The sequence below is a fragment of the Coregonus clupeaformis genome, chromosome 25 (genome assembly GCF_020615455.1).
Source record: "Coregonus clupeaformis isolate EN_2021a chromosome 25, ASM2061545v1, whole genome shotgun sequence".
NCBI lineage: Eukaryota > Metazoa > Chordata > Actinopteri > Salmoniformes > Salmonidae > Coregonus > Coregonus clupeaformis.
The window spans coordinates 13,267,068-13,277,929 of NC_059216.1; the positions used below are offsets into that span (position 1 = coordinate 13,267,068).

A 10,862-nucleotide genomic window follows, 5' to 3' on the forward strand; every position below is an offset into this window, starting at 1 on the left:
GGGAGACAATTTAGGAGGGGTTCTGAAAGACACTCATGGGGGGGTGTCCACTGAAAGCTGACTAGCATCAACAACTGGAACCTAAAAGACACCCACCATGAGCGCCCATTACATTTGCCCAAGAAGAGATAAACAAAAGAATAACACCAAACTTAAAGACTGAAAACAAACCAAAAAGGTGGAGCAAAATGAAATCAGGGAAGATCAGATAAAGGATTGTTTGCCTAGAACTTTAAATTGGGAGCGTCAACTAAAGGTGTTAACCCTCCACAGATATCAAGAACCCTGGAGCACTGGGCCAGCCACTCTTAAATAGCACCTGGGCCAGCACAGGTGAAACACCTTCCCACTAACGAGATGGCAACCAGCACAGCTTTAACACATACTGACTAACGAGGTGACACCCTAACGGTGCGCCCTACGTGCTAACGAGCTATGCATGCTAAAGTCCAACCTCAAAACAAAAATGGAAAAACTAAAGCGTCACGCTCGTTGATGAACGGGTCAGACCAAGGCGCAGCGTGATATGCACACATGTTTATTAACACGAATAAACACACGACAAAACAATAAACCAACGACACGTGAAGTCCTAAGGTAAAACACAAACAAACCTTATACAGAACAAGATCCCGCAACCCACTAGTGCCAATAGGCTGCCTAAGTATGGTCCCCAATCAGAGACAACGAGCGACAGTATATGGTATATCCGGTACAGATTGTCGTCCCCATTGATCTGAAGTTTTGTTATAATATCATTGTTTTAGCCTATCGCTCTTTTATTCTGTTTTCATTCATTCATTCATTCATTCATTCATTCATTCATTCGCAGTTGTGTGGTATTCTAAGCCAAATTGCTATTCAGTATTTTTTGTTTTTGCATGAATAACTAGGCTAATACTTTTAGTATGCATTATTTTGGTAAGACAGCCGTGTGTATGGCTGCATTCACACAGGCCGTTTGTAATAGGGTAATGCTCCTATCTATCCTGTAGCCTATATATTCATTACCTTGCTTTTAAGTGTGTAGGGTGCAGCCCATTATGCTGATACAGCGCAACAACCTGTCACTTCAAAAACACTCTGTCTCGGCATTTGAACTTCATTGTGGTATAGTGTGATATAAGCAGAATTCAATATAATTTCAATGCAAGAACCCCCCCCCCCCCCCCCAAAATTGTGCCCCCCTCACCGATTTTCAACTGCCCCCTTAGTCACTTTATCCTGGCGCGGGATCTGCTCAAATTGCACCCTATTTCCCATATAGTGTACTAGTTTTGACCAGAGCACTACATAGGGCATAGAGTGAGGGGATAGCATGCAGGGCTGTAGTGGAGCAGGTCGAGAGCTTCATGTTCCTAGCCGTATTTGTCCTCTTGCTCAGTTGTGCACCGGGGCCTCCCACTCTTCTTTTATTCTGGTTAGGGCCAGTTTGCGCTGTTCTGTGAAGGGAGTAGTACACAGCGTTGTACGAGATCTTCAGTTTCTTGGCAATTTCTCGCATGGAATAGCCTTCATTTCTCCGAAAAAGAATAGACTGACGAGTTTCAGAAGAAAGTTATTTGTTTCTGGCCATTTTGAGCCTGTAATCGAACCCACAATTGCTGATGCTCCAGATACTCAACTAGTCTCAAGAAGGCCAGTTTTATTGCTTCTTTAATCAGCACAACAGTTTTCAGCTGTGCTAACATAATTGCAAAAGGGTTTTCTAATGATCAATTAGCCTTTTTAAATGATAAACTTTGATTGGCATACATAACGTGCCATTGGAACACAGGACTGATGGTTGCTGATAATGGGCCTCTGTACGCCTATGTAGATATTCCATAAAAAATCAGCAGTTTCCAGCTACAATAGCCATTTACAACATTAACAATGTCTACACTGTATTTCTGATCAATTTGAGTGGCACAGCGGTCTAAGGCACTGCATCTCAGTGCTTGAGGCGTCACTACAGACCCCCTGGTTCGATTCCAGGCTGTATCACAACCGGCCGTGATTGGGAGTCCCATAGGGCGGCGCACAATTGGCCCAGCGTCGTCCGGGTTTGGCCGGTGTAGGCCGTCATTGTAAATAAGAATTTGTTCTTAACTGACTTGCCTAGTTAAATAAAGGTTTAATAAATAAATAAATAACAAAAATATTTTTATGGACAAAAAAGTAGTGTAAGTATTCAGACCCTTTGCTATGAGACTCAAAATTGAGCACAGGTGCATCCTGTTTCCATTGATCATCCTTGATGTTTCTATAACTTGATTGGTCAATTCAATTGATTGGACATGATTTGGAAAGGCACACACCTGTCTATATAATATAAGGTCCCACAGTTGACAGTGCATGTCAGAGCAAAAACCAAGCCATGGGGTCGTAGGAATTGTCCGTAGAGCTCAGATCTGGGGAAAGGTACCAAAAAATGCTGCAGCATTGAAGGTCCCTAAAAACACACTGGCCTCCATCATTCTTAAATGGAATAAGTTTGGAACCACCAAGCCAAACTGAGCAATCGTGGGAGAAGGGCCTTGGTAAGGGAGGTGACCAAGAACCCAATGTTCACTCTGACAGAGCTCCAGAGTTCCTCTGTGGAGATGGGAGAACCTTCTAGAAGGAAAACCATCTCTGCAGCACTCCACCAATCAGGTCTTTATGGTAGAGTGGCCAGACGGAAGCCACTCCTCAGTAAAAGGCACATGACAGACCGCTTGGAGTTTGCCAAAAGGCACCTAAAGGACTCTGACCTTGAGAAACAAGATTCTCTGGTCTGATGAAACCAAGATTGAACTCTTTGGCCTGAATGCCAAGAGTCACGTCTGGAGGAAACCTGGCACCATCCCTACGGGGAAGCATGGTGGTGGCAGCATCATGCTGTGGGGATGTTTTTCAGCGGCAGGGACTGGGAGACTAGTCAGGATCGAGGGAAAGATGAACGGAGCAAAGTACAGAGAGATCCTTGATGAAAACCTGCTCCAGAGTGCTCAGGACCTCAGACTGGGGCGAAGTTTCACCTTCCAACAGGACAATGACCCTAAGCACACAGCCAAAACAGGAGTGGCTTCGGGACAAGTCTCTAAATGTCCTTGAGGGGCCCAGCCAGAGCCCAGACTTGAACCCAATCGAACATCTCTGGAGAGACCTGAAAATAGCTGTGTAGCGACGCTCCCCATCCAACCTGACAGAGCTTGAGAGGATCTGCAGAGAAGAATGGAAGAAACTCCCCAAATACAGGTGTGCCAAGCTTGTAGCGTCATACCCAAGAAGACTCGAGGCTGTAATCGCTGCCAAAGGTGCTTCAACAAAGTACTGAGTAAAGGGTCTGAATACTTATGTAAATGTGATATTTCCATTTTTTATTTGTAATAAATTTGCACACATTTCTAAAAACCTGTTTTTGCTTTGTCATTATGGGGTATTGTGTGTAGATTGATGAGGGGGGAAGACAATTTAAGCCATTTTAGAATACGGCTGTAACCTAACAAAATGTGGAAAAAGTCAAGGGGTCTGAATACTTTCCGAATACACTGTATACACATCATTTCCTGCTGCTACTCTGTTCTTTATTTTACTCTTATTATTATCTATCCTGATGACTAGTCACTTTACCCTGCCTTCATGTACATATCTACCTCAAATACCTTATTATTATCTATCCTGATGACTAGTCACTTTACCCTGCCTTCATGTACATATCTACCTCAAATACCTTATTATTATCTATCCTGATGCCTAGTCACTTTACCCTGCCTTCATGTACATATCTACCTCAAATACCTTATTATTATCTATCCTGATGACTAGTCACTTTACCCTGCCTTCATGTACATATCTACCTCAAATACCTTATTATTATCTATCCTGATGCCTAGTCACTTTACCCTGCCTTCATGTACATATCTACCTCAAATACCTTATTATTATCTATCCTGATGCCAAGTCACTTTACCCTGCCTTCATGTACATATCTACCTCAAATACCTTATTATTATCTATCCTGATGCCTAGTCACTTTACCCTGCCTTCATGTACATATCTACCTCAAATACCTTATTATTATCTATCCTGATACCTAGTCACTTTACCCTGCCTTCATGTACATATCTACCTCAAATACCTTATTATTATCTATCCTGATGCCTAGTCACTTTACCCTGCCTTCATGTACATATCTACCTCAAATACCTTATTATTATCTATCCTGATGCCTAGTCACTTTACCCTGCCTTCATGTACATATCTACCTCAAATACCTTATTATTCTCTATCCTGATGCCTAGTCACTTTACCCTGTCTTCATGTACATATCTACCTCAAATACCTTATTATTATCTATCCTGATGCCTAGTCACTTTACCCTGCCTTCATGTACATATCTACCTCAAATACCTTATTATTATCTATCCTGATGCCTAGCCCTTTCCCCTGCCTCATGACATATCTACCTCAAATACCTTATTATTATCTATCCTGATGCCAGTCACTTACCCTGCCTTCATGTACATATCTACCTCAAATACCTTATTATTCTCTATCCTGATGACTAGTCACTTTACCCTGCCTTCATGGACATATCTACCTCAAATACCTTATTATTATCTATCCTGATACCTAGTCACTTTACCCTGCCTTCATGTACATATCTACCTCAAATACCTTATTATTATCTATCCTGATACCTAGTCACTTTACCCTGCCTTCATGTACATATCTGCCTCCAATACCTCGTACCCCTGCACAGTGGTACTAGTACTCCCTATATATAGCTTAATTCTTGTGTATTTAATTCCTTTTGTGTTACTATTTAAATTGTTCCGATTTTTTAAAAACTCTGCAACGTTGGGAAGGGCTCATAAGTAAGCATTTCACGGTAAAGTCTACGCCCGTTATATTCGGCGCATGTGACAAATACAATTGATTTTGTTTGAGTGCCATTTGGGATGTAGCCTGTATGAAGGCTGTATGTAGCCTTTATGAAGTCTGTATGTAGCCTTTATGAAGGCTGTATGTAGCCTTTATGAAGGCTGTATGTAGCCTGTATGAAGGCTGTATGTAGCCTTTATGAAGGCTGTATGTAGCTTGTATGAAATCTGTATATAGCCTTCATGAAGTCTGTATATAGCCTGTATGAAGGCTGTATGTAGCTTGTATGAAGACTGTATATAGTCTTTATGAAGGCTGTATGTAGCCTTTATGAAGGCTGTATATAGCCAGTATGAAGGCTGTATGTAGCTTGTATGAAGGCTGTATATAGTCTTTATGAAGGCTGTATGTAGCCTTTATGAAGGCTGTATATAGCCTGTATGAAGGCTGTATGTAGCTTGTATGAAGGCTGTATATAGCCTTTTATGAAGGCTGTATGTAGCCTTTTATGAAGGCTGTATGTAGCCTGTATGAAGGCTGTATGTAGCTTGTATGAAGACTGTATATAGTCTTTATGAAGGCTGTATGTAGCCTTTATGAAGGCTGTATATAGCCTGTATGAAGGCTGTATGTAGCTTGTATGAAGGCTGTATATAGCCTTTTATGAAGGCTGTATGTAGCCTTTTATGAAGGCTGTATGTAGCCTTTTATGAAGGCTGTATGTAGCCTGTATGAAGGCTGTATGAAGCCTGTATGTAGACTGTATGAAGGTTGTGATTTACATGAATTGTTTTATTTATAAATCACAGTGTATATGGACATTGTTTGATTTGTTTGTGCGCCCCGTCTCCAGATTTCCAACACAAGATCACTGTGCAGGCCTCTCCCTCTCATGATCGACGCAAGAGTTTAATGAGCAGCCTCTCCAGCCCTCCCACCAGTCCTCAGACCCTGTTACTACCACGCCTCCGAGCCATCCAACGTAAGCACTATATTCTATTTACATTACATTTGACCTTTTTTATTTTATTTTAGCAGACGGTCTTATCCAGTGTGACTTACAATCAGCTGATATATCCTCCCAGGTTTGGGTTGGACCATTGACCATAGTTACAGTTCAGCACATGTTCTGTATTATTTGGAAACGTTATGTATTTTTAGTTCATGTTTATTTGCCATGTGTAATGAAAACATCTTACTAACCAGAGTTCCCATGACAAAAACACATTCCATGTTTTTGTTTTTGTAAATGTGAACTTCTTGTTCCATGTTTTAGTTTTTGTAAATGTGAACTTCTTGTTCCATGTTTTTCCAGTGACTCCAGGAGGAGAGGGGTGTAAAGGTAAAGGCTGGGGCCGGCTGGATGAAGAGGAAGAGAGGAGAGGTTCCAGGAAGAAGGTCCGTATCAGGGGCTCACACAGAGAACACAGTGATGATGAGAGGTGAGAGGAGGGAGGAGAGGAGGGGGTGAGGGTGGGGGGGGCAGAGAGCAGGGGTCAGGGTGAGGGAGGGTGGGGGGCAGGGAGCAGGGGTCAGGGTGAGGGAGGGGGGGCAGGGAGCAGGAGTCAGGGTGAGGGAGGGTGGGGGGGAGACCAGGGGTCAGGGTGAGGGAGGTGGGGGGCAGGGAGCAGGGGGTCAGGGTGAGGGAGGGGGAGCAGGAGCAGGGTGAGGGAGGGTGGGGGGGGAGCAGGGGTCAGGGTGAGGGAGGGTGGGGGGTCAGGGAGCAGGGGTCAGGGTGAGGGAGGGGGAGCAGGGGTCAGGGTGAGGGAGGGTGGGGGGGACCAGGGGTCAGGGTGAGGGAGGGTGGGTGGGGCAGGGAGCAGGGTGAGGGAGGGTGGGGGGCAGGGAGCAGGGAGCAGGCGAGGGAGGGTGGGTGGGGGGCGGGGAGCAGGTGTCAGGGTGAGGGAGGGTGGGGGGGCAGGGAGCAGGGGTCAGGGTGAGGGAGGGTGGGGGGCAGGGGTCAGGGTGAGGGGAGGGTGGGGGGGCAGGGGTCAGGGTGAGGGAGGGGGGAGCAGGAGTCAGGGTGAGGGAGGGTGGGGGGGACCAGGGGGTCAGGGTGAGGGAGGGTGGGTGGGGCAGGGAGCAGGGTGAGGGAGGGTGGGGGGCAGGGAGCAGGGAGCAGGGCGAGGAGGGTGGGGGGCGGGGAGCAGGGGGTAAGGGGGAGGGAGGGAGGGAGGGAGGGAGGGAGGGAGGGTGGGTGGGTGGGTGGGCAGGGTGAGGGAGGGTGGGTGGGTGGGTGGGTGGGTGGGGGGGGAGCAGAATTCAGGGGGAGGGTGGGTGGGGGTGGCAGGGAGCAGGGTGAGGGAGGGTGGGTGGGTGCGTGGATGGGGGCAGGGGTCAGGGTGAGGGAGGGTGAGTGGGGGGGCGGGGAGAAGGGGTCAGGGAGAGGGAGGGTGGGGGGGGCAGGGGTGAGGGAGGAAGGGAGGAAGGGAGGGTGGGTGGGTCAGGACCAGGGAGTCTAACCTGATCCCAGACCTGTTTGTGCTGTCTTGCATGACAACGACCAGGCTACAACAGACCTTACTAAAACCAAAGTGGATAGTTAACATGCCACTATTTATGTGTCTATTTAGTGATTCTCTATAGCTCTTTATCTCCTGTCCTTACCAGCATCAAGGTCCCTCAGGAGGGGAACAGACAGAGGTCCTGCAGCGCCCCAAATCTCCGCAGGTCACCCAGACACAGCCCTGCCGTACTAGGGGTACCCAGCCTCACTGAGATGGGTAAGGACTGAAATAACATTATCAGAGATGGGTAAGGACTGAAATAACATTATCAGAGATGGGTAAGGACTGAAATAACATTATCAGAGATGGGTAAGGACTGAAATAACATTATCAGAGATGGGTAAGGACCTTATCAACAAAGTGTATGCCAATCAATAGCCACAATAATGTAATGTAGTGAAACCCTCTCCTCCCAGTAGAGAATGAAGACGGCTGCTACACCACTGAGCCAGAGAGACGGGCCGACGCATCCCCCAGCCAATCCTACCTCTGCATCCCCTTCCACAGGGAGGGGCCTGTTGCCGATGGTAACGCAGGAGGAGGCGGGGAGTACTGCCCTAGTTACCATAGCACCCCGGCCCCGGACACACCCCCCAGTAGGAAGAGTCCTGGTGGGCGGGGGAGGTCAGAGCTGGTGCTACTGGGCTGTGGGGCTTTGCTGGCTGCAGTGGGACTGGGCTTCAATATGACGACCCTGGCCCAGCCTGGGACTGGTTCTGGGGCTGGGACTCGGGCTGAGGGGGCTGGGGAGAGCAGCAAGCCACCTCGCTGGGAGGGCTTCTTCCACCGTACAGGGACAGGGGCCCAGAGACGGAGCACCAGTCCCCCCACACGCAAGCTCTTCAGGCGTGGAGGGGACAAGGAGAGCCCCCTGAAGCACTCGGTGGCGCCGGTGACGGAGCGGGTTGGAGGCGGACTGTTTCCGTCCTCTCTCACACTGCTGTCGCTGTCGTCTGTGTCGGACTGTAATTCTATGCGGTCTCTGTTACGATCTGATAGTGAGGAACTGTTGGTCTACCGCCCTGCCTCTCCCCGGGCCCCTGTTCAGCCTGTTCAGCCTCAGCTCCAGCCCCAAACCCTTGTTCACCCCGAGCCCCAGCCCCAGCATGCCCCACTCAACCCCTTGGTCAACACACACCTGGAGAGCTTCAAGCGTCACCCTCGGCAGTCCCTGACCCCGACTCATCTCCCCTCTGCTCCATCATCCTCACGCTGTCTACATCGGACCCCCTCCGACGGAGCCATCAAGACACGCTGCCCTCCAAACTATATCCACCCTTTTCCTTTACCCGTCAGAGCAACTCTGGAGACCACAGGTAGCCTTTACTGTTCTCCTACAGACATATTTTTTTTGTTGATCTGAGAAATGTTGATTCTGCTCTAGCTATATGACCTGATCTTTCTTAATATCCCTAGATGTTCTACAACTGTTTTTCTTTCTCTATTCCCCAAACAGCTGGAGGTCTCAGGGGTCTAAGTGACCACGTATCCCAGGTTCCCCGGTTGCCAGATCCAAATCTGGTGTTTCCCCCCACACCCCGCCGCCGCTGCCCTCCTGAACGACCTAAAACCCTGGACTTCCTGGTTAGACCACGCCCCTCGCCACGGGTGCGCTGCGACGTCTTCTCGGGCCAATCACCTGGGCGGGGCAGAGGAGGGGGGCAGGGACAGGGGAATGGAGAGTCCCCAGCCCACACCACCAGCACAGACACCCCTCCCACGGTGGAGTTTGGCAGGGACATGACCGCGCTACCTACCCCCTTGGAGCTCCCGACACCATCCCCAAGGAGGGGACACAGTCTGGAGGCCCCGACGCCCTCACCAAGGAGGGGACACCCAATGCTAACCCATCACATGGAGGTACTAGCCACCCCCATGGAGCCCCCTACACCCTGCTCAACCTCCCCACGGCGGAGGGGGGACAGTCTGCTGGACCAACACGACGAGGAACAGTGTCTGGACCCAACCCTCCCACTCTGCAAGCCCGAGTCCCAGTTCCCCAAATGCTCCCCGTACCGCTACCGGCCTGGGTTCTGGTCCTAACCCGGTCCAGTCTGGGTTCTGGTCCTAACCCAGTCCAGTCTGGGTTCTGGTCCTAACCCGGTCCAGTCTGGGTTCTGGTCCTCACCTGGTCCAACCTGGATTCTGATCTTAACTCAGTCCCTCTAGCGCTACCAGCCTGGGTTTTGGTTGTAAACTGATCCAATCTGGGTTGTGGTCCTAACCCGGTCTCGGTTGTGGTCCTAACCCGGTCCTTGTAATGCTACCGGCCTGGGTTCTGGTCCTAACCTGGTCCAGTCTGGGTTCTGGCCCTAACCTGGTCCAGTCTGGGCTCTGGTCCTAACCCGGTCCCCGTACTGCTACCAGCATGGGTTCTGGTCCTAACTTTGGATCCTCTCTTAAAATCCCAACAGAATCCTCTCCTAGAACCCTAGAAATACACCCAGCCCACACTGTTACAGAGGAGGAGAGGGTGACTGGGCCCAGCCCACACTGTTACAGAGGAGGATAGGGTGACTGGGCCCAGCCCACACTGTTACAGAGGAGGATAGGGTGACTGGGCCCAGCCCACACTGTTACAGAGGAAGATAGGGTGACTGGGCCCAGCCCACACTGTTACAGAGGAGGAGAGGGTGACTGGGCTCAGCCCACACTGTTACAGAGGAGGAGAGGGTGACTGGGCCCAGCCCACACTGTTACAGAGGAGGAGAGGGTGACTGGGCCCACTAATAGGCTCTTAGGCTCTGGATTGTTCATGCCACAGAATTCTCTTTTTGTTTGGTCTGAGTTCTTCTCTCACCTATACGGAGCAATATATTTAGAGAGCTGGGACATTGAGGTTTCTGCATTATGATGCATTCTACATGACACCACAACATTCTATGGCAGCCATGTTAAGCTCCCCATTAACATTAAACGGGGCATATTTAAACAAATGCTATGTCACGGAATGTCTAGAATTAGAACAATATTTGAAATTCTAAAAGTTGGACCTACTCTTTAAATATATGTCTCTGGTCCTATCTGTCTGTCTGTTATTAAAGTGGAACTGACAGCGTGTTAACTACTTTGCAGATATGAAACAAACAGACAATCATAATATCATTATAAAATATAAACTTCCCAGTTTATGCTACAGAACCAACTTTATAAGAGGTTTTAAAAATCGGTTCTGTTTTACTCAAAAACGTACAATAAGGTATTGGTGGCAGAATAAATGGATGCAGTTCAATGCATGAATACTATAATTCACCAATACATTTCTTGGTAGTCCCAAAAAAATTGCTATCAGGTTGTAAATCACAGCTCGTACATTTTTTTTTGCTGCCACCACCCATTCGGGATGCACTGTTTCAGTTTCAAATGACACAATCTTTGACAAAAACGGACGAAGGCTAATGTCAATACAGTCAAACTAGCAAGGGCAATGATCACAAGTCAGTCATAACGTGGCTAATAGGCTAGCCGCTAGCGTATCTATGTATGTAGCAAGTTAAAAAAACA

At 48.4% G+C, this 10,862-nt stretch overlaps 1 protein-coding gene across 2 annotated transcripts in view; it reads left to right on the forward strand.

Moving 5' to 3' along the window:
- map3k9 (mitogen-activated protein kinase kinase kinase 9) overlaps positions 1-10,449 on the forward strand; it is a 41,298-nt gene extending 30,849 nt beyond the window's left edge. For both annotated transcript variants that reach the window (XM_045207437.1, XM_045207438.1), the window contains 5 exons: positions 5,705-5,833; positions 6,167-6,293; positions 7,462-7,574; positions 7,775-8,674; positions 8,815-10,449. In XM_045207437.1, the coding sequence (XP_045063372.1) occupies positions 5,705-5,833; positions 6,167-6,293; positions 7,462-7,574; positions 7,775-8,674; positions 8,815-9,401 (1,856 nt within the window). In that variant the 3' untranslated portion in view covers positions 9,402-10,449. The remainder of the gene's footprint in view (positions 1-5,704; positions 5,834-6,166; positions 6,294-7,461; positions 7,575-7,774; positions 8,675-8,814) is intronic.
- Positions 10,450-10,862: the final 413 nt, after the last annotated feature.